Here is a 24,626-nt window from a genome sequence, read left to right as displayed (position 1 = left end):
ACATGGCGGCGGGGAGGCAGAGGGGGGCTTGGACTATGCAATCCTGGATCCCAGCTTCACCATTGGCAGGTGGAGGACTAAGCCACAGTGTTCCTCTTCATCATTCTGAGCCTACTTCCTCATCTGTGAAGCAGGGCTGAGATATACTTGTCCTGGGGAGTCAGTGGATCAGCATGTAGGAAAAGCTCGCAGCGTGGGCAAGAAGTACCATGTCATGGTTTCTTTCTTTTTTTCCTTATTTTTTTAAAATATTTATTTATTTGTTATGTATGCAATGTTCTGTCCGTGTGAATTCCTGAAGGCCAGAAGAGGGCACCAGACCTCATTACAGATGGTTGTGAGCCACCATGTGGTTGCTGGGAATTGAACTCAGGACCTTTGGAAGAGCAGGCAATGCTCTTAACCACTGAGCCATCTCTCCAGCCCCCTCCTTATTTTTTTTTTAATGTGTGTGAGTGTTTGTCTGCATGTATGCTTATGCGCCATGTGCATGCAGCACCCATGGAGGGCAGAAGAGGCAATCTGAGCCCCTGGAACTAAAAAGGGTGTGGACAACCATGTGGATGCTGGGAATTGAACTTGGGTCCTCCAGAAGAGTAGCCTTAACCACCCCTGACCACTGAGTCATCTCTCCAGCCCCAAGCCAAGGTGTATTGTTTCTGTTGTCAACAGCATTCTTCAGCACCTAAGAGGACCATATTGTAATACGTTCTCATGGACTTAGCAGTACCTGAGCATATACAACCACAATTAAGACACTGTTAGTTATATTTTTTGATAAAATGGCTGACAAAAGCAATTTAAGGGAGGAACAGATTGTTGTGGTTCACAGTTTGAAGATAAAATCAGTCAATCATGGGAGGAAAACATGGTGACAGAAGCAGGCCTCACTTTCTCCTTTTCATTTCAACATCTCATGGAATGTTGTATGTGCTGTTCAGATAGATGGGTGGGTGGATGGATGGTTGGATGGGTAGATAGGTGGGTGGATGCATGGGTGGGTGGATGTATGAGTGGATGGATGGGTGGGTGAGTGGATGGATGGATGTGTGGATGAACGGATGGTGGATAGATGGATTGATGAATAGATGAAGGATGGATGGATGGATGGATGGATGAGTGGATAGGTGTGTGGGTAGAGGATGGATGGATGGGTGGGTGGGTGGGTGGGTAGAGAATGGATGGAATGCCTAATCTGAGGTAGGCACAGTAGTCCTGAAACAAAAAAAAAAAAGTTATCTTTGTGTATTTACTTTTGTAAAATCATCCAGATAATTAGGGCAGGAACTTTAGCAGGGAACATTTTCACTCAAAGGCTTAGTTTTAACATCAGGACCATAACTTTCTCCTGATTCATCCCTTCCTCCCTCTCATCATCTCCGATTATCTTGTAAGCACCTTGCACTTTTTTTTATTTAAATGACTAGTTTTCTATCAGAATGCTCTCCTACTACAAATTCAAATTGTCGTTGTAAATTGGTGCCAGGCTGTGTTTAAGCAATTAGAAGGCGGTAATTAAAGCCTGCTGTGTATGTAATCTTACATGTCTATGGGTGAGGACAGAAGCTAGGCACCTGGTTCTCACTGCTTGTTTCGTAATGATTATTCGTTCGTCTCTTCCCCAGTTGTCTCCGCCTGGGTATCAGATGTGGGTGCCTTAGAAGCTGCATGCTTATTAGCAGTACCTGACCTATTTAGGCTCCCGGTCTTTCTTGCATGCATAACTATTTGGCCGGGCTCACCACACCTCCAATTTCCAGGGCAGGCTCATAAACATTCACTCCCTTGCTTTGAAAATGTGTTGACGGAGGAGGCTATAAAGAAGGTTCGGATTTGGTGGGATGGTGGAGCCAGTCTAACCTTAGACTGGGTGATAGTTTCCTCTCTCTGGAAATACAGTGAGTAGGGGCTGTACCCTCAGGTTGGGGAGACAGGCACCCTCGTGAGAATGAAAACTGCAGGAAAGGGAACATATGGTCTGTTGACTATGCGTTTGGCAGGACACTGCCATCAAAAGTTTAGCTTTGTGCTGGAGAGATGGCTCGAAGGTTACCAATGTGCACTGCTCTTGCAGAGGACTTGTTTACCGCATCAAACAGCTCACGGCTGCCTGCAATGGCAGCTCCAGAGGATCTCATGCCTGCAGCCTGCAGTGGCAGCTGCAGAGGATCTCATGCCTGCAGCCTGCAGTGGCAGCTGCAGAGGATCTCATGCCTGCAGCCTGCAGTGGCAGCTCCAGAGGATCTCATGCCTGCAGCCTGCAGTGGTAGCTGCAGAGGATCTCATGCCTGCAGCCTGCAGTGGCAGCTCCAGAGGATCTCATGCCTGCAGCCTGCAATGGCAGCTCCAGAGGATCTCATGCCTGCAGCCTGCAATGGCAGCTCCAGAGGATCTCATGCCTGCAGCCTGCAATGGCAGCTCCAGAGGATCTCATGCCTGCAGCCTGCAATGGCAGCTCCAGAGGATCTCATGCCTGCAGCCTCCTCCAGCAGTTGCACTCACATACACACAGCTGCACACAGACACACATATGCACACAGAATTCAAATAAAATAAAATCTTTTTTAAAAAGTTAAAAAAATGAGGGAAATGATTAGCTATGTTGTACTTGAAAAGTAAAACAATAATAATAAAGTAAAAGAAAAAATACAAGGGGGTCTGGGGAGGTGACTCAGTTGGTAAATTGCTTGATATGGAAACATAAAGACCTGAGTTCCATTCCTAGAACATAGATAGGCAGATAGATAGATAGATAGATAGATAGATAGATAGATAGATAGATGGATGTTCTGGTGGTACACATGTATAATCTGTGCTGGGGAAGAGGAGACTGGAGGATCCTTGGGGAGTTCTCATCAGTCAACCTAGTAATTGGCTAGCCTTGGTTTCCCCTTAAGAAGCAAGGTGGTAGCATTCCTGAGAAAGAAAATTCCTGAGGTTGAAGTCTGGATTCCACAGACATGTGCACACACACACACACACACACACACACCATGAATATAAATGTACACACACACAAAAGTACAGAGGAATTCATTCAAAAATACTTTGGCAGTATCTCTCAGGTGCTGGGATTACCGAGTGGCTGTGCAGTATTGAGCGAGTGCAGCAAACGTCTCTTATACAGTGACCCACAGTTCACAAGTTGTGTGTGTGATCCACAGTCCTGGCTCAGATCTCTTTGGTTCCAATGTTTTGTTTCTTGTTATAGTGGCTTTTCATCTTCTGTTTTCTGACCCAAGGTCGCATCCAGGGTCACACACTGCCCCTGCTCTGCAGTCCCTTCTACACTCAAGCACTGGAGTCCCGTCTTCTGGGGCTTCGACTACACCAGTACATCTGAAGAGCACAGGCAGACGGCCTTGGAAAATGTCTCCCCACTGTTTGTTTAATTCTGGAGTTCCAAACATGGACCAGGTGGGGTACAACTCCCCATCATCTGAAACAGAAACCCACACCCTGTCCTGCTTCGGTGAACCTGGCCCCTGCAACCTTTCCCAGATCCCCAAGTCTTCTGCCACATCCCCAAGATTGAGGCCCACTGCTCTGGTAATGGCCCCCTGTAGGGATGTCAAAATGCTGTGGTGTCTTCAGAGTGCCTCACAGGAGGTGAACAGTACCAGCACAGCTCACTTTGAATGACACTGATGTCTGCTAGGTTTCTCCACAGGGAGGCCTCCTTCTTCCTTTGTAATAAACAATTGCCTGGAGTTGATACTTGGAGCCTGTTTGCCATCTTTCCCCACAGTCCTGGCAGTGCCAAGGTGGCCTTTCCCAAGGCAACTGATAATGTGGTCACCTTCAATGGTAATTTTGAATTCTGACACCTTCCACCTTCATCTAAAGAACAACTTTCATTCTTCTCCGTCTTTACCCTTTTAAAATACTGTTAGGCAATCTACATGGGCTCATGGGCACTCTTTATTCAACCTATTGCTATCTGGTCCTGCCGTTCTTTCTAATGCTCACGTCCCTCCCACTGGGGTTCATGGAATCCCCTCTACGTTGGATCCTCTGTCCCTTTGGTGTGTGCCATGACTTGCTCGCTACTTGTTTGGCTTTAGTTTGTGAGAAAGGATTTTCCTGCATAGACCAGGCTGAATGCTGACTCCTGATTCTCTTGCCTCCATTCTCCCAAGAGCTGGGATGACAGACCTGACCACCACCTGCCAGTCTCCACCCTTTGCATGCTTCCTTACTTTCTGGCACAGTGGGACAAGTCCAGGCTGTCCTTGTGTTGTTGTCATGGCTTTGGGATCTGGTTTCTTTTAAGTGAATTGGAATCTCATTCCAAGAACAAACATTCAAGTCCACTGTCTGCCTTCAACTGAACGTAGATTTTACTCACTAGCCAGGGCTGCACCTGCAGAAACATGGTCCAGTTTACCTTCCTTTCTGTTATCTATTGCCACAAGTTCATCTGCATCATTCTCCTAGAGCTGACAGCAGGACACTAATTCACATCTCTCCTCTCCTCTTTTCCTCTCCTCACTTCTCCTCTCTCTCCCCTCCCTCATCCCTATCTTCACCGTGATCAAGTTTCTGAGACGCTGTCTGCAGATACTTCGGTCATGATGCTTGTGTCTTTGCAATTAGGGCACACACCCATAAAAGCTCCACACTTGTTTTACTGTGATACATTTTGATTCTTCAGATTATCTCTCTGCCATTTTTCTTTTCATTCTCCAAAGTCCATAAAGTGCGAAGACCAGTTGTTCTTGTGTTCTTACTGTATAGGAAGCCAGAGAGGCCAGAAGAATAAACATCTTGAAATCTGACACTTCTCTGTATCTTGTCTCCAGTCTGTGTGACTAGAACCCCTGCTCACACACTCCACCTACAGTGTTCATAGGTGTAGCCTGCTTAATATCATCACAGTTCAAAAAGAGGAGTTCTTTACTCTAAATTAAAGAGTAAGCAAACCAAGCGTACAGTGAATCCACAGGCACAAGAAGCACTCTATTAAAGGCATACTCTAGACCCTCATCACCTCAGCATCCTTCTGCACACTTTCTACAAATATTACTGAATACGTGCTTTATACTATGGGGGATCCTGGGTCCTGAAGAACATGCTGGGACCAAAATGGTTAAATTCCGTGTTCTTAATGATTCTATCTAGCAGGCAGTAAAGAAGGTGCATAATGTATATAATGTATCAGACAGGGTAAATAGTCACCACATACAGTGTTCAGGTTAGGATGGAGGATGGAGTTACTGTTGGGGAAGACAGAGTTGTGATAAGACTTGGAGTTCTGCTTGTTTTGTGACTTCATATCTAAGTACCGGTACAAATAGCAAAGTGCATAGAACCTCAGTACACAGCTTGGTGGAAATTCACAGGTAAGACATGAGAGTGTAACCAGTGCCAATATCAAAACAGAAGAACACTCCAGCCCCTGGTGTGTTTCTTCCCAGTTATGACTCTCCGATCAACTCAATCTGTTAATCAAAGTTACCAGGTTCAGCTACCCACGTCCTCAGCAGAGCAGGAGCTACTCATGTGTGTTCTCAGAATGTCTGGCTCATGGGGTTCTGTTGCTGACACTCATCAGATCCTTGCGTGTAGTTGCCGCCCACAGAAAGTGCCCACAGCCCACTTTCACTCTGCCCAAGAGTCCACAGAATCACTATGCCGTAGTTTATCCTCTAATGGGTGTCTGGGAGCTTGACCCTGGCTGTTATCAACAGCACTTCCATGAAGATGCTAATGACTGTTTTGTAGTGGGCACACGTACATATGTCTGTGACATGTGTACCTAGGATTGTTATGTATTATATACCTGGACAACGAGGCATATAATGTATGTTAAGTTTTAGTAGGCCTTGCCCAAAAGTTGGCCTAAGCCTAACTTATAATCAGCCAGTGACAACAGAGGAGTGTGTGTATTCTCAGCACACGGTGAACTCAGTTACATCCTGTCTGATGCACAGAATGGCACTGAAGTCTTCCTGGAGATGATATTGCCTGAAAACAGAAATAAAGTGGCAAAAGGTTATTGACATCATTAACTTTCGTGAAGAATCCTATGCAGCGATGGTCACCAGACAAGTAAAAGGATGGAAAAGATAGGGGATGAAAACTGATAAAGGAAAACATCAAATATAAAGTGTTGATTCTGATACAGTTCAATGACCTTTACAGCCCAGACTCTGTTACAGTCATTGTGGAACAGTTTCTGGAGAAGCATGCTGTGGTTTCAAACAGGAAGGCAAATAGGCTACTTTTTTTTTTATTAACTTGACAAGATTATTTTCAAATTTAAAAAAAAAAGTGGAGAATAATGCCAAGGATTAATAGAAAAAATAATGCATTTATCCTATCAGATATATAATGAAGACTGAGTCAATTTTATGAAATAGTGGAATTTGACAAAGTGTACTAGAACAAAGCAGGAACAGAAGGAGATATAATTTCATGTGAAACTTGAAGTGATATTTGGTGCATGACTATAATCCCAGCACTTGGGATCTCTACATCCCAGGTGAGGATCAGGAGTTCAGGATCACTTGGCTGTGTAGGTATCATATGGGTCCCAAAGATAAGACTTGGATCTTCAGACCTGGGAGCAAGTTCTATATATAGGGTGCTGTACCATCTCATAGCCCTCATTGGGTTTTGAGTTTCTGTTTGTTTTGTTTCTTTTCTTCCTATTTCTTTTTCTTTTTCCAAGACAGGTTCTCTGTGTAGACCTGGCTCTCCTGAAACTTACTATGGAACCAGGATGATGGTACCTCACAGATCCACCTGTCTCTGCCTCCTGGGTGCTGGGATTAAAGGTGTGCCCCACCAAAGCCTTACTTTCTTTGGGTTTCTTGATCAATTTTCTACATTCATTTTTCACTTAACAGTCTAGAAAAAACTTCATGAAATTGATGGCAGTTTGAATGTTATTGGACCCCAAAAGCCCATAGGCAATGGCACTATTTGAAGGTATGGCTTTGTTGGAGTAGTTATGGCCTTATTGGAGGAAGAGTGTCACTGTCAGGGTGGACTTTGAGGTCTCAAGCTCAAACTATGCCCAGTGACAGAATTCACTTCCTCTTTGTTACCTGTGGATCAAGATCTAGAACTCTCAGCTCCTCCTCCAGCTCCATGTCTGCCTCTACACTGCCATGTCCCACCATGATGACAATAAACAAAAAGTCTGAAACTGTAAGCCCAGTTAAATGTCTTCCTTTGTCACGGTCATGGTGTCTCTTCAAATCAACAGAAGCCCTAACTAAGACTTCCCCATTTTCAGATGAGGAACTGAGTTTTAGAAAGAGTAAGTCATCCAAAGCCTTCACACTTCTCTGTGTGATAGAGGAGGAGATAGGTTCTAGTACAATCTGACATCACAGGCCAGAGGAGGAGCAGGGCCAAGGAGAAGAGAGAGTTTGAAGGACACAGTGCATACCCAACTGAATGCTGGGGTGTCTACAGAGCTGGAACTACACAGGGGGATCACAAATTAAGACCCTGTCTCCACAAAATAAGATCTAAAACAGAAATATGCAAAAGCACCAGCCTGTGCTCTGGGGTCTGTTCATGTTGGATCTGTCTCAATTGTCCAAACTCACATAGAGTAAGTGATGAAATTGGAGTTGACTTTAAGTAAGACAATAAGTAGAAATAGTTAGATGCTTCGAGAAACACTGGTAGTGTAAAACTAAATTTAGTTTGGTCAATATAAAGCAGTCAGTTCACAAATATGAATTTAGCCATTTTTTTTTTCTTTTTGGTTTTTCGAGACAGGGTTTCTCTGTGGCTTTGGAGCCTGTCCTGGAACTAGCTCTGTAGACCAGGCTGGTCTCAAACTCACAGAGTTCCGCCTGCCTCTGCCTCCCTAGTGCTGGGATTAAAGGCGTGCACCACCATCACCCGGCTAGCCTTTTTTTTTAAAAAAGCCAAAGGCAGATAGTATTCCAGCCGGTGTGCAGCTCACTGATTTAAGTTAAGCAGGGAGAAACATAGTCAACCTGGGTACTAAGGCTCAGAAACTTCTCCCATGGGTCCTCATAAAGGGCTATTATATGATGTAATTCACGATGTCCTCAATAACCACCTGGGGTTATTAAAATAATGACTTCTGAGTGTTCCTGCATCGTATTTCAGCTGAAGCCAGTGCAGTAATGCCAAAACGTGGTTCCCCTAGAAGCTGTTTCATCTAGGATAACCCTCGGGGCTCAATTATGTAGTTTTCTGGTGACTCTGGATTAGCTGAAGAATAAAACACTGGAAACTTGGAGCAACAGTCCTTCACTAGGGCCAGTCTTGTCCCCTAGGGGTCATCTGGCATTGTCTAGCGACAACGTTAGTTGTCACAACCAGGGAAAAGGATGTTGCCATGTCCAGTAAGTAGACTTAGCGTCAGTTGCTCCATGTTTACAATCTAGAGCAGAGCTCCTAAAGTTTTTCTATCATGACAGCTTTTAGCCCCCAAAATTTATACTTGACTCAGGGTATATAAAATAACTGCACACATTAACATACATTTATTTTAAAGTAATTCTTTGGTATTACAAGTAATTTTTACCGTTTATTAAGGATGAAAGCAAATTTTCATGCTAATGAGATGGATATATTTGTTCATTTTACCTGAAAAAAATTAAATCTTGGCTGAATATTTGGCCCTGATGACTGATACTTTGATTTTATGACCCCAAGCGCTAAGAATGGGGCTTTGTATGAATTTGCTGGACAAAATGACAGAAATATGCTTAGGGTCACTTTGGAAACTGTTGGACTTTCTTGCCTAATCCTAAACCCAAATTCACTGAATGATTTTTTTTTTAAATAAATGCAACTCAGATCAGCACTCAAGCAGCAATTTTTACAGTGTTTCTTCTCTCTTTTAAAAAATTGTGTGTGTTGTAGTATGTGTGTTGCACACGTCCAGTGAGTGTGGTGTTCTCTCCTTCCACCATGTTGTTCTCACAGAAGAAACTTGGGTGTCAGGCTTGGTGGCAGGTGCCGCTTACAGCCAGCTTGCCTGCCCTTTTTTCTCCTTTCCTTTTCTGTTTCCAGATGAGGCCTTTAGCCCAGGCTAGCAGACCAGTCCCAAACTTGCTATGTAGCCTAGGATGCTCTTGAATTCCTGAGTCTCTTGCTTCCACTTCCATTGTTGGGATTACAGCTTTGACATGGTGCTTGGTTCTCAAAAGTCAGGTTTTAAAATAGCTTTTAGTGATTCTTTGAAAATTTCTTAATGTATATAATGTCTCTTAATCCTGTCTCCCCCCAATTTCTCCCCTCAATTTTTCTGAATGTTCCCCCAACAGGACCCTTTCCTACAGTCATATCTATTTTAGTCACTGTTCTCTTGCTGTGAAGAAACACCATGACCCAGGCAACTTATAAAATAAAGCATTTAGTAGGAAGCTTGCTCACAGTTTCAGAGGGTTAGGCAATGACCATCATGAGAGGTTGTATGGCAGAAGGCAAGCAGGCACGGTTCTGGAGCAGTAGCTGAGAACTTACATGTTATTCACAAGCAGGAGGCAGAGAGAGACTGGTCCTGGGTAAGACTTTTGAAACCTGAAAGCCCACCACCAGTGATACACATCTTCAACAAGGCTGCACCTCCTAATCCTTCCTAAACATTCCACCAATGGGAACCGGAACATTCATATACTAACCTATGGGACTATTCTCATGCAAACCACCACAACATCCTCTCCTTTTCTGCTGTTGTTCTTGTGTTTGTTTTAATCTTTGCTTTTGTAAGTCACGACTCTAATTAGTGCTGCCTGCTGGGATGTGGACTGATCCTGTTGACTTGATCTTGTGTAAGTCTTCTGCAGGTACCCACACCTTTGTTGACCTCATGACTGCAATGATCATGCTGGTAGAGGAAAGCAGACAAGGCCAATTTTCAGATACTGATTCATTGATTTATTTAGAGATTTACTTAAAGCACTGCTTGTACTGCCTAGTTGCCAAGTGCGACTCCACTTGCTACATGGAGCAGAGTGACCTGGAGGAATAGCTGAAACAATGGGTTATGCCCTTGACCACCTGCTGACTGCCATGTACCCTTCTGTAAGATCTTGCCTGCTTTCCCAGTCGGCGTTGTGGTTTTAGAATACAAAATGAGAATGCAAACTGCACCTGGCACTGAAGCTTTTCAAGAGTTGCCCTAACTCCACATGTGACATTTCTTCTCTTCCACTGTCATTTGTAGATAGAGACTGCTTGTTCGTTTTCTACTGCTCAGATCTGAATAATCACATGGAAACCAAATTAATTACAACACTGCTTAGCCAATAGCTTAGGCACGTTTATAGCTAGCTCTTATATCTTAAATTAACTCATTTCTATTATTTTATCATGAGGCTTGTGGTTTGTTACCTTTTGCTTCTTGGGCAGCTACATAGCATCTGCCTCATTCAGCAGTTACATGGTGTCTTTCTGACTCCACCTACTCTCTTTATATGTCTTTTCCAGTCTGGTTATATTCTACCCTGCATTGGCCAGAGCAGCTTCTTTATTAACCAATGGTAATAAAACATATTCACAGCATACAGAGGCGACTCCCACATCAATCCTTGGTGTCAGAGCATTTAATTCAGAAAGATTCCCACAACAATGTCATGTCGAGAACACAGAATTCACAGCACTCCTCCCCATCCTCTGGCTCATTCCATCTCTCATCCATGATAAATTTTTAAAACAATATTTCATAGACAATGTAATTCATACATATACCTATTTGGTAATTACACCCTCAAGAATGATGCTAGAGAAATATTAGAAGTCTTTGCTTTCAAGCAATTTGCATTTGTATAAGAATGGAAAAATTTGGCATACTTAATAAATACACTGTAGTTTATACTATCCAGTCATCTCTGTTCTCAGTTGCGGTGTTTCAGTGTTCATTGGTGTCATGTGGTTTGTGTTGTGTAGACCACAAGGCTTCAGTCAAATCCTATGGTCCTGTGACTCAGTGCAGGCCAGCACTGACATAAATATCTCAAATTCATTACACATTTGAGTTTGGATGATGTTTTGGTCACTGTGCATTCAGAAACGTTCCACCGTTGCCAAATTTTTCACCACCCCCATTTTCAATTACACATCCCCATATACCAGTGAACTGCTGACAGTTTAGGATGCTGTGGTCTAGAAGAGCGAATGGGTGATTTATCACAAGGAGAAAAGTTGACTCATACGCAGAGGATGTAGGCAGATGTGGTAGGAGATGGCCTGACCTGCTATAAGCATAGTCATCTCTAGAAAGTTAAACTAGCCCATTGCCTAGAGAGAATCATCCTGAAAAGACATAGAGCATGGCTATCCCACCAGCCTTCCTTTGTGGATAGCGGCATGCTCATCTCTGGGTTGACAGATTTTTCTGTGTTCATGTGTTTTCAGGGGAAACTGGGAAATCTTTCAGGGAGCAGCGTGTGTCTTTGTCACATCTGTTCACTGCAGTTTGCTGTCTTAGGGACAAAGCACACTGAGAGCATCTACCCGGCATCTGCGTCATCATTGCTAGCGATGTCTGAGCTCCAACTAGACTGGGAAGTCAGCCCACTCAGCAGTGGAAACATCTGAGTGCCCCTATTAAGAAGACTCTTTCTGTGTGTGGTCATTCATCACATCTGGGTTATATCTTCCCAGCTGTGTCTTTGTCTAGTAACAGAAAGCTTTCTTCCCTTGGTTTTAATTTGGAAAAGCCCTGAAAATGTATCTGGACTGACTTCCATCACTTGTCCCTAATAATAATGACTGCATTTCCAGTACAGCAAAAAGAGAGAGAAGTAATTTCCAAAGGAAAATTACTTGTCAGGCAGGACAGAAGAATGTCTATAGTCCAGGAAAATGGGATATTCTTGTTCTTTTAAACAAACTTTTCAAACTTTACTATGAGATAATTTCAAATTTATAAAGGAACTAGAAGAACAGTACAAAGCAAAAGATATATGTTTACCAAACTAGATCAGTTTTTAATGGTGTACAACATCCATGTTTACATTTTCTCTGTGCCCTGTGTATAGTTTTAGTTGAGCCACTCACGAGTGAGCTACAAATAATAGCATTTAACCTCTCAGAATGCCACTGTGTATTTCTAAAGGTCAGGGACAATAGTTATGTTACTGTAATCCAACTTAGTACATTTAACACTGGACCCATACAGTTGCCTAGTTTATAGTTCATCGTTCCACCTTCCTCACCTTCCCCCTTGATCCAGGATAACACACTTCATTCAGTTGTTGTGACCCTGTGGCTTCCATCATTCAGACATTCAGTGTAGGGGCATAAATGTAGGCAGGATGTTTTCTAGGTTTCATGAATGATTTCTCAGTATTAAATCTAGTGATTTGTGTTTGTTTGTTTGTCTTTTGAGACAGAGTCTCTCTCTACATAGCCCTGGCTGTCTGGGAACTCACTATGTAGATTAAGCTGGCCTCAAATTCACAAAGATCTGCCCTCCTCTGCCTCCTGAGTGCTGGGATAAAGGTGTGATTTATTTGGAACCACCTGGATAAGCTCTTGAGAGCCAGTTCTCACATAGCTTTTTAACTCCAAATTCTGTGAGGCTATATTGGTCACTTGCAGTAGGCCATGATAGGAATGGGTTACCTCCGAGAAATCAGCTATTACTATTGCTGGGAACTTCTAACCCTTGGGTTGCTGGTGTAAGATGCTTACACTTACTGGCACAGTGTGTGTGTGTGTGTGTGTGTGTGTGTGTGTGTCACAGCATCAGAAAGCACGTGCTGTCTTTCTGTTCTGATGTTGGCTTCCTTGTCATTAAGGTGAGATATGATCTATCTGGTTCTCTATGAAAGCGACTCTCCATTTCCCCTTTTGTAACTGATGAGTGATATATGAAGAGATAATATTCACATCATTCCTGAAAGGCTGTACTTATCCTCTTTTGAAGATTTTTGTGTAGGTCATGTAGTTCACTGGTAAAGCACTCTCCTAGTGTGAGTAAGGCTCAAGTCTCATACCCAGAACCATAGATACAAGATCAACAACAACAAAATATATTACTTCCCACATCTGTTAGTATTGTAATAATTTAAAACAGTAATCTTCTCCCTCACTTTGGTATTTATTTTCTTATTCATTTGACAGCACTAAAGTTAAAACCCAGGCCTCGTGCGTGCTAGGCAAAAGCTTGCCACTAGCTGCAGCCTCAGCTTCGTGCACACATTCTGATTTTTTTTAAATATTTATTTATTTAGGATACAATATTCTGTTTTGCATATATGCCTGCAGGCTAGATGAGGACACCAGACCTCATTACAGATGGTTGTGAGCCACCATGTGGTTGCTGGGAATCGAACTCGGGTCCTTTGGAAGAGTACGTAATGCTCTTAACCGCTGAGCCATCTCTCCAGCCCCACATTTTGATTTAAAAAAATAAAAAATAAAAAAAACATAAACATTCTTAAAACATAATTAGCAAAAGCTTGGGAAGCAGAATGACCTCTCCCCCAGTTTGTCAGTTCACAACAGAATGTGATAGTGTAGAATATGTTTCCATGAAATGCAACAGCCCTCTAGGATGAGCAGAATGAGTTCTCAGAACTGATTTCCTATTCTGCTATAGAAAGACTGCTTGCTGTTAGCATAGTCCATTGTCAACGGAGGTGACACTCGGAGTCATCTTCCGGTCTTGCCTGAACCCACGTTTTACCCAAAGCATACCTTTAGAAGATTGCTGGGTGAGATTTGGTCATGAAATGATAGGCTAGTTGTGCCGAGTAGAATGGGAAGAACACAGGACAGGAAGTTCGGAGCCACAACACACAAGGAGATTGGCTGCTACAAGCCATCTCCGCCATCCTCGGTGCTGACTGGGGTCCAGTTTCACTCAGTTCCCTTTCTGGTTTGAGGACTTTTTATTTCTCCAGTCCCCTTAATTGGAGACCTAGAATTCACCTCATTGACATGGTGAGAGGTGCAGGGTGGACAGTAACCTGGGGGTTGAACTGCTACTGCAGGTCCAGGAAGCAGCCGGACACCGTCTCTGCTTACCACCCCATGTTCAGCCCCATCATCGGGCTCCCGTTGCTGGCAGTCATGGAAACCCACTGAAGGATGATGTCCTCATCTTCTCTGTAAGGAGCTCCCTCTCTCAAGTGTTAGCTTGCCCTGTATCCGATTACCTCTGTTGCCATGGTTGGAAATAAAAAAAACCTCTTCTGCCCTGGGCAGTCTACAGTTTTAAAACAGTGCTGATGCTTCAGTCTTAATTGACTTTTGTCAAATAAAAGTGCTGAGAACCGGACAAATGGGTTGCTCTTGATGGATGCGTTGTTTAATGAACTCCATGAAATTGTCAAGTGACAGTGATTGGTATTAGGGCTCAGAACGGTTTGCCTCGGATACCTAGAACAAGTATATGGACATGTTATATGTAGAGCCTATACATAAGGTGAGAATGAGAATTATACAACCAAGTGGGGCTCTTGCCAAAGTGTGTGTTTTCTTCCCTGTCTGGAACCGTGTTTGAGACAGTTCTTCACCCCTCTTTCCCGTTCCGCACCAAAATCGGGTTTGGGCTACTTCAGCTAAGAGAGGCCACGGGTGAGCTGGTGTCTGCACCAGTGCATGGTGCCGTCTGAGCCTGGTACTCTCCCTGCTTTCGTTCCTCCTTTTAGAGTTATTAATATTTAACGACCCTTCCGAGGCGGGGGATTATTTGGCAGCTCCCTGAGGGATATCTGCTCCAGGTATCTATCTTTTTTTATCTGTCTGCTGAACTTCCATTTGCTAAATAGAAAAGGTGGTGTCTAGAATGTTTCTCAGATGACTCATCTAAGGTTTTGGTGAGGCAAACGGAGTCCATGGGAATCCAGGGAGCCGGCAGGACTTTTCAATTTATTTTATTCACCTTTGGTTTTTGTACTCCAGGCAATACACCTTTTCTCCTCCCTAGGATGGGAGTTCTGGCCTATTTTCAAGCTTAGGGGTTCTTGTTGTCCTCTCAACACCTCTGCTCCTACTCCAGGGGATTCTTTGTGTCTAAATGTAAGGAATTTGACCTTCCTAAAGGTCAAAGGTAATCTAATCAACACCCACCTCACCTGCTGGAGCAACCACTCAGCATCTCGCAGATTAGAAAAGCCAGAATCTTGCTGGGAAGACAGAGAGCCATTGATTCCTGAGCTCAGCCTGGCTTCCCTTTGATTTTATAATCAGTCCTAGAGATTGTAGGCGAGCTTTGAATTCCAAGGCTTGGGGTCCACGAGCTCCTGAAACACACTTTTGAAGCAGATCTTCTGCCTTGGGTTCTCCAAGGGAGGGTCCGACTGGGTGGATTAAGTTGTTTTCATTTTCTAATATAAGGAAAACAATAATTATCACTGCTAGTTTAACACCCTGGGGTTTTTCCTTTTTCTCTTCTTTGCTTTAGTGTTTTAATGGGGGGAGGGGTGCTGTCACCACTTAACCTCACTAGTTTCCAGGACGGATCTCACCTCACCAGTCTTGCTCACTTACCTGATCCATCTCATCGGTTCTGCTTTCCCTTGCCGATTCATTGTTTAAGAATTTAGTTTGTGTTTTGTTTGAGAACTCTAAGCAAGTTCATGCTAAGAGACACTCTTAATCTTTCCAGAAACCCTTGCCAAGTACAGTGTCCCCTGTAAACCTCCTATTGCTTCAAACCTATTTGGTGACTCCCGGTGATGGACGTGGAATAATAACAAATGTTACAGTTCAGGTTCAACAGATAAAAGGGAGGAAGAAGGGGCATCAGGCAATTGCTAGGCCTTTAAAGACTGCACTTTGGAGTGCTCAGGACTCTGTGGCTAACAGGGAAGGAGGGGCTTGGGTGCATCATTTCTGTATGTGCTAATCCTTACAAGCTCATAGAACCACAACTTTAAATCTGAAGTTACATCTTACTACTGCAAGATTACATGGTCCAGTATTGCCACTTACACGTGTGTGGACTATTTGTTCATGCACACTTAAACATGACTCCTAACAAAAAATTTCTTGTTAATCAAGCCCCAGAACCCCAGTTTTCCCTGGGATCTTGAAGGACGAAGAAATAAAAGGATTTTAGACTTCTCCACATCGACTGCAGTTTAAGATTTCTCGTTTGAGCAAGGGTGGAACAAATACTGACTCAGTCGTAGGTAACAGACAGTGAAGTGAGACTATGCCTTCATCATGTTTGCATCGTGTGTATGCTGAAGTAACCATGCTGTGACATGAAGAGGGGGCGTCAGCTCAGGGAAACCCACCAATAATAATACTGTTAATACAGAAACATCTGTTGAGCCTAAAAATGAATTTGCAGAGATAAAAAAATTATTCAAATGTTTCCACTTAAAGATTGTCTAAATGTTTGACCTGCAAGTTATTTGTGTTTTCTAAGCAAAATTTCCCTACTCAGTGAACACACACACACACACAGAGAGAGAGAGAGAGAGAGAGAGAGAGAGAGAGAGAGAGAGAGAGAGAGGGGCAGGCTCACACACATAGGTTCTCCCTAGCCCTCCTTGAGGTCTCTCTGCTCACCCCCCTCCCTCGCAATGGTATGCTCTGCTTTTGATCGTAAACTGGAGGTGCCAAGCTGTGACAGCTTCTTCGGCTCCAAGGCCATTTGTTCCAGCCCAGACTAGACAGTTGTATTCAGTGACCTTCTCCTCTTCCACCCGCAGGGGCAAATTGAAGTAGACAGCGAGACCATCTTCAAGTTGGCAGCCCTGGTTTTGCAGGTAAGAATTCGCTCCCTGCTTCTAACCAGCTCCCTTTGGTTTCTTGCTAACTGCCTGCAACTCTGAAACTTCTGCCAGGTGAACCCGATGGACTTTCAAACCAGTCAGTGGTTTGTCAGTGAAAACTGGGACCTGCTGAATTCTGTTTTCATGTCTTTTGCGTGAGCTAGCGTACGACAGTGTTTCTGGAAGACATGACGAAGTTTAGACTGCACCCAGGGAAGAGAGTTCAGCCCGTATTCCTGAAAGAGGATTCAGTTACTAGAACTCGGGAGGCAGCAGTTGTTAGAACAGCTGTAATTTTCATTTAAATTTAGCAACTTTTGTACACGTTTTCCTGAGGTTGTGTAAAGGGCCCTTTAATTCTTAAAGGCGCTGGTGGCTGAAGAGCAAAGTCAGTTCCTGTTCTTGTTTAAAAAGTAAGGAGAAAGCAAATAATGTGTGTTGATTTACCTGGGTCATAGTCTAAAAAGTGCATCCCATCTGAAAAGCATGGCTCTGCAATGCAGATATATCTGTCCTGTGATCTTAGCAACGCAGCAGAGAAATGACATCCAAGTCTCTTCATATATATACATATGGAGAATATATGTACATGTTAGTCACTTCTGTTGATGGTAAGACACAGCTCACGTATCCTTGTATTTTCTTCTCAATAGTGACCGTGTGGGTAGTGTTCCTTAGGTACCCTGCTTAACAGGAAGCCCTGGAGTCTGTGAGAGGGAAAATAACCAAGAATAAACCATTCATGGAGCTTAGCATAAATGCATATTGATCATGTCTTTATTTTTATTTCAGGAAAGCAAGGGAGATTATACCAGGTAATGATTCCTTTTCTGATGTTCCTATGTAGAATGAGGTTTCCCAGTTGTGGAAGGAGCTGCTTTAGATAATAATGGATGCAAAATCAAAAGAAAGCGCATTGAGGCTGGCGGTTCAGACGGCCTCGTCCTTCACATAGAGGCGTGTTCTCTGGGTGAATGGCTCTAAGAATGAAACTTTCTCACAGTGTTTAAGGGCAGAGTGACAGGAAATTATAATCAGAAGCCCTCCAAAGTTCTAGTATTGGACCACATTGGTTATTGAGATGAAGAAATCTATGAAAAGCTTTTACTAACTTGTGCTGTTTTTTTTATTATTATTATTTTAGTCATATAATGACGTTGTGTGTAAGGGGTCCTAATGTATGCAGAAACAGATTAAGTCTGTCAGCTGCTTAGTTAAGGGATTAATAGGGGCTCTTTTGCAGCTGCCCTGAAGGGGCCTCACGCTGAAACCAGTTGACCCAGCAGTTGTATTGTTGTTGCACAGACACCGGGGCTAAGTTCCTCGCTGGCCACATCACCAGAGAGTAGTGTGTGTGTGTGTGTGTGTGTGTGTGTGTGTGTGTGGTGAATTCACCCTCACCCATGCTTCCCCTCCAACGCTGGGGTCCTAGGTGGAAAAGGGGGAATTGTCAAAGCTGGAGGAGAGGCCTCTGATGGGAAGCAGTGCCCGGGTCAGTGACCCACTAAAGGCCTGGCCTCTGCCACGCTAGCGTTCCACTTCTGTAAACTTCACCCAGGGATTATTTACAGATCGCCTAGTGCTCGTTCCCAGCCAAGTCTCTGAATGATGTGCTCAGTGACGGACTAATAAAATAATGCCTGCCAAGCTTAACGGCTTCCTGTCCTTGAGGAATAATCCACTCTCCTCACCCTGCCCATCCAGAGGGACAGAGGAGGGGTGTCCACCTAACACCCTGTCTTTCAGTTACTCACCACTGCGTCTCCTCGAGAGCATTTGGTGCGTGTGTACGCATGTGTATATGTGAGAGTATGTTTGCGAGTGTGATGTTGTATAGTCATTATACATCAGGACTGAGCCCATGGCGTCTCACAGCAGGAAATCAGGCTTTGCCGTTGTCCCCCCATCCTTTCATAAATACATATACACATACATGCATATGATTTGGGGTGTCCATAAGATCTGTGGTTGGGTAGGGCAGTTATGAAGTCAGTTTATGATGGCTTCAGGCTCTGTCATGTGGATCGCTTTCTGTCCCTCCCTCACTCTTGACTCTGTGAGGTCTGTGCAGGTGTCAGACAGCCTAAGCTCAGTTTTATCACCAGTGGAAGGCAGCCTAGCCTATGGGACTACTAGAATTAACGCATGAAGGTAGCTGGGGTAGTGTCCACAGCACTCAGCTCTGGCTACACCTCAGCTGGTCGAGTGGTTACTGGCCCCTTAATCTCCATCAAAATTCTATGTGGTCTCGTGGGTACGTCTGAGAAGAGTTGTGGAATAAAGGTGGGTCCATGAAAGCTGTAATAACGTGTTCAGGGACCAAGAAAGGGAAAGATTGGTTTCACCAACTTTCCTTTGGGAGAGCCCGGAACCTGACAGAGAGGGAGGCTGCTAGGGACTTGCCTGGAGGACTGTAGCCATTTCAGCTCTAGATGACACAGGTTGCTCTTGCTGACTTAGCTCCATTCAAGTCTTACCCAGTCCTTCTTTATGTCCAACTGGTTTCTAGCAGTTTCCTTGAGGAGCTGTAGGCTGAAAATATGTCACACACTGTCCTAAAATTGTCCACCTCTGCCAGGTAGTAGAGACAACACGGAACTGAGTCTTCCACAAACTCAGTGTTGCCCAAATGAGCCATTTATTCCTTCCAAGCCTCAGTTTCCTCATCCATAAGTTGGGATCTGGAGGAAGTCAGTGGTGTGGAAGAACTGTAAGTTACAAAGGCACTAATTATCAATAACAAGGATGAGTAGCTGTCACTGAAGATGACAATAGAACAGAATTCATTGCCACCCACCCCTGCCCTGTCTAATCTCCTCCCCAATGGGCAGTACATGTTCTTCTGCCAAACCTTTTGTTTTGTTTTGTCTTGTTTTTCAAGACAGGGTTTCTCTGTAGCTTTGGGGCTTGTCCTAGAACTAGCTCTTGTAGACCAGACTGGCCTCGAATTCACAGAGATCTGCCTGCCTCTGCCTCCCGAAAGAATGCTGGGATTAAAGACGTGAGCCACCACTGCTCAGTTCTGCCAAACATTTTTTATAGAACTAATAATGTAATATGTAATATTGCCTGATAATAAAATATTGGCCAATGCCATCATAGTTAGAGCAAAGACTATAGGCAAACGGATTCTGCCATGGACAGTCTGTATAATCTAGAAAAATTACTTACCTCTCTAAGTCTGATTAAGGCTGGTGTGTAAAATGGGACTTCTAATCATTGTAAGTACACCATAGGTGGTAGCAGGACTGAATTTGTATTTATGAGATGCCTAGAACCGTTCCTGTAGTCATTGCTTTAATATCCCATTGGAATTTGGCTGCTGCTTATTGGTTATATTTTGTTTTTAGGTAGTGTCTCATGTGGCCTAAGCTTGCCTGAAACTCACTGTATAGTCATAGATGACCTTGACCTTCTGATCCAACTGCCCCTGCTTCCCCATTGCTGGGCTTGTAGGCATTGCCATCATATCTGCCTAGTCCATCCATCAAACTGATGGCATATGGCATATGTACTGTTCCCCTGTTACAATCTTGAGCTGTTGCCTAGGTTTCAGCTGCTGTAAATAATGCCATGGTGAACATCTGTGTATACCTGAAACTGAAATGATTTGTGTTTGGTATTTTTTTAGACTAAAAATTTTATTTCTTTTTACTTTTTTTGCATTTTTTATGAGGAGATATCACAACTCACACACTGTCATCAAACTTGGTGGCATTCATGCTTGCGCCATTTTCCCCACCTGGTTAATTGCTCCCAGGCATCCAGAGAAGTTCCTTTCCCATGGGAGATAGGTGCATGTTTATAACACCACCATAAATTGGGTCGTTCCCTTCCCATTTAGAAGTAGGTGTTAACCATACCCTTATTCTGAAGTCGCCCATATTCCACTTACAAACTGAAGCATCCTAACACTTAGTTACTTGGTAACTCAGCTTTCAGGATCTTAAAAACAAAACCAAACAAAATCCCTTTGCCTTTGCAAACTCACTGAGGCAGGCTCAGTGATAAAACCTGGCTGGCTCAGCTTTCAGGAATTCTCTATTGGCCTGTGTTGTGTTACCAAAGCACTTGTTATCTTTGCAGTGGACCCTCAGAAATTCAGGCTGTCAGCTATTTAAAGCAAATGGAAGTCGCCACTCCACTCCCAGTGAACATTGTGAGAGCAGGGTTTCCTACTGGTTATGATAAGGAACTTAAGTACTTACTCGGAAGGATCCCTGACAGGAAGCAAAATAAGAAGAGTAGGGCTTGTTATTTTTAAAGGCATTCTGAAGTAAGAGTTTGAGCAAAGCCTGTTTGGAGGCAGAATAATGTGGGGAACAGGAGGGAAAAGAAGAGAGAGCAGCAAGCTGAGGTGTGTGATGCAGAGAAGCAGTGGGGATGCCAGGTTAAGGCGTTTGTATGCAGTGAGAAACTAAGGTTTCAGAGGTAAACAGCAGTGACCACAGGCTCTTGCTGAAGAAAGCAGAGGCAACCAGACAGCTCCCAGAGGTCAGGAGCCAAACTGAGGGCTCAAATTAGTCAAAAGGTATTAGTGGTGCTCAGGAACTTTGGAATTTAACCGCTTAGTTTGAAATCACTTGATAGATATGGCAGCTTCCCTGTCTGAAACTAAGTTTATTTCAGTATTAAGCAGGTAATACTCAATATTAGTAGGCTGCTGAGGGTGCCTTATTGTTCCCTCCCCCCTCCTTGCAGCCCTGTGAAAATGACATTATTGCTGCCCCACTTACTGAGCTTTGGAGTCCTGGATGAGTCAACTGTGTTACAGGTTTTTCTTGAGTCTCAAAGAAAACACAAGCTTGTAACACAAATTTCCTTGCAGAGTCAAGATGGAAATTGACATTAAAACTGACAGAATTGTACACGTCTGTCTTATCTAGGACTGGGCTTTAATGAATCAATAAGACTTATGGTGGCTGGAGAGAGGGTTCAGTGGTTACAAGCACTTGCTGCTCTTCCAGAGGACCTGGGTACGAGTTTCAGCACCCAAATGCCAGCTAACAACAGTCTGTATGTAACTCAGGTCCCAGAGAATCCAACACCCTCTCTGACTTCCATGGACATTGCCATCATGTGGTACACAGACGTCCGTGCAGGCAAAACACTCATACGTGCAAAGTAAATATTCGCCCCAAACTCTTATAAATAAGACATTATGGTGTATAAAAAGAAATTCAGCATATCCACACAGATAGGAGTGTATTTCTTCACATGTGTTCTTCATGATCTTTGGTTTAAAGTTAAACAAAGTGGCTGGAGATGTTGCCCTTTAGTAACACGTGCAAAACCCTGTGTTCACCCCAACTCCCTACCCCTTCCCCTCACCCCCGGCACAGAATAAAACTGGGCCTGCTGGTGCATTCCTGGGAGATAGAATTAGGAAGATGAGAGGTTCAATATCATCCTGGGCTACATGACGAATGTGAGGCCAGCACGGGCTACATGAGACCCTGGCTTAAGCAACCAAAAGTTAAACCAAGTTTCCCGTATTTTCTCCAAGTTTTCAGTCTGCTCAGAGACACTGGGTTCCCCAGGAAGGGCCACATCTGCAGTGTTGAACGGCTGAGCAATACGCTCAGCTGTAGGCTTCATGTCACTCACCACAGTCTTGTGAGGACATCGGGGCTTTCTGTTTTACAGTTTATGTATTCTGTACCTGAAAGGATAAATAAAAAATAAGGCGATAGTGGGTACCTTTTGGCGGGCTCTGCCAAGGTATACCACTCAGCGAACATGCCACGCACAACAGAGTTAGTGCAAGAGGTTTGTTGGGCGAGGAGGAGAGCAGAAGAGCAAAAGGCCATGTCAGAGTGGGGACTTGGGAGAGGCAGTCAGATAAGAGGAGGAAGAGATGCAAGAGAGGAAAGAAGAGAAAAGAAGAGCAAGAGAGATGAGAGACGAAAGGGCAAACTGTGCCCGGCAGGCACTTTTAAAGGGTGCACTTGGCGCGTAGCTGATGGCAGAAAGGCAACTGGTGATGCTATAACTGCTTTGGAGACAGGCAGGCTGCTGCAGCAGCAGAAACTAACAGTACCTCATACCTTAAAGATCTGAAGGATGAGACGCAACTAAGCCAACAGAAGGCCCGAATAGATCAATCCTGTTCTCTTGACCTATTGAGATTCTCTCCAGGAGAGTGGACCAGGCCAGGGCACTCATGACAGCTATGTGATCCTGGAGTGAAGCTCGGTATGGTGTTGACAGTAGCTGTCACAGACATGGACCAGTCAGTCTTCCATACCAGTAAAGAGTGGTGGACACGAACTACTTATACCCCTCAGAGGCAAGCCGTCCCTGGAGCTGAGGGTGACCTGGCAAGGAAAGCATCTTGCGTTCCTGCCGGGACGTGTTTGCATGTCTTTTGGTGTGGTCCTGGAAGCATGGAGTCATAGCAGGAGCTGTAAAGTAACCCTGTGCAGCTAGCTGTGCTGCTGTGCAGCTAATCCACCTGTGCATGCGCTCTGGATGGGCGGAGTCACCTGAGGCAGGAAGAAGTGGCAGGGCCTCCAGGCCTCAAGCTAACTTCTCTAGTAGGAAGGGTCCAGATTTCGACTTTCTATGCTTTTGGAGAAAACAGCACTTGTGTAGATTCTTCTTCCCCTGCCTACCCGCTTTCTAGCTCTGGATTTTAAGCATATAGGTCAGCCCTGTTAACAGCATTCTCCATGTGCAGCCAATCTCTGAAACTTCCTCATTTACAAACTGAAGTTTTGTAACTACTAAGTAAATAGCTCTCCAAAGACCCTGTCGACTATGGTTCCTCCTGCTTCTATCAATATAATGAGAGCTAAAATATTTTTTTCTTCCTTTTTTTTTTTGTTTTTTGAGACAGTGTTTGCTTGAACTCAGAGAGATCCTCCTGCCTCTGTTTCCTGAGTTCTGGGATTAAAGGTATGAACTACCACTGCCCGGCTCTAAAATACTTTTATTTAAAATATTTACAGATTTTTATGCTAACCTGCTTTTCAACCTAAATAATCCTTACAGATTTTATTTTTCCTACCAGCTATTAAGAGTTGACAGTTCAAAGCAGACATGCCAAGAGTCCTCAGCAAGCTGGATAACGGTTAGAAAAATCTCTCATCACCTTTTCATTCTTAATCAAAATTCTTTAGACTTAAAAAAAAAAGTTGAGAGTTGATCCTAGTCAAGCCTGCAACCTTACAGGTTTGGCCACAGAAGGAACTGTCATGACAAAAGAGGTCTAGCTGACTGACAGAGCTTTCTAGAACAGAAGCAGATGTCCTATGTTGGGACAAGTCTTTGATAGAGGGTTGAGAAAGGAAAAGCATGACACCAACAGAAGTATGTGACTGTGAGATGTTGAAAGACGAATGTCCAGGTCACACTTTCATCTGCCACCAGTTCTCAGGCTGCTTCCAACACAGAAGTGCCAAGTCACTTTCCCCTTGTGGTTTATTCCAGACCCTTAGAGTTACAGATTCAGCAAATAGAAACCTGGAAGGCCAAGTTCAATTGGAATGCCATCAAACTAACAAATAATATTTTAGTATGACTGTCCTAAGTATCTATTCTGGCAACTCTAACTCGATTGTTTACTGAACATTCTCCTCGATGACAATAATAATCCCCAGGTGAATGACACAGCGGTAAAGGCACTCGCCATAAAACAGGTAACCCGAGCTTAATCCCTGGGACCCAAGTAGTGGAAGGAGAGACCCGATTCCTGCAAGTTGTCCTCTGACCTCCACACCCTTGCCATGGTAGGTGTGCCCACACCCCCAAAGACACAAAATAACTCCATGAATGTAAAATAAGAACAAATATAATGATACTGGTTCCCCTCCCAGCCTGCTCTGAATGTAATAATAGAATGAAGTGTTGGGTAGAGTCTTATTTGGAGCACTATGACAGGAAATGAAGGCAGACATTTTCTGAGCACAAGCTGGTGCTGTCCTAACATCTATTACAATCCTCTCAAGA

The 24,626-nt window shown here is 43.9% G+C and overlaps 1 protein-coding gene across 5 annotated transcripts in view; it reads left to right on the top strand.

The window, feature by feature from the left end:
- Frmd4b (FERM domain containing 4B) overlaps window positions 1-24,626 on the top strand; it is a 188,411-nt gene that overhangs the window by 102,329 nt on the left and 61,456 nt on the right. For all 5 annotated transcript variants that reach the window (XM_041640430.1, XM_041640423.1, XM_041640414.1 and 2 more), the window contains exons 6-7: window positions 16,614-16,670; window positions 17,469-17,491. In XM_041640430.1, the coding sequence (XP_041496364.1) occupies window positions 16,614-16,670; window positions 17,469-17,491 (80 nt within the window). The remainder of the gene's footprint in view (window positions 1-16,613; window positions 16,671-17,468; window positions 17,492-24,626) is intronic.

This window comes from Microtus oregoni, unplaced genomic scaffold (assembly GCF_018167655.1).
Source record: "Microtus oregoni isolate MIOR12 unplaced genomic scaffold, Mior012 000002F_ref0000024, whole genome shotgun sequence".
In the NCBI taxonomy this organism is placed as follows: domain Eukaryota; kingdom Metazoa; phylum Chordata; class Mammalia; order Rodentia; family Cricetidae; genus Microtus; species Microtus oregoni.
Note: the sequence above shows the minus strand (reverse complement) of the source record. Positions and strands in the feature narration are given on the sequence as shown.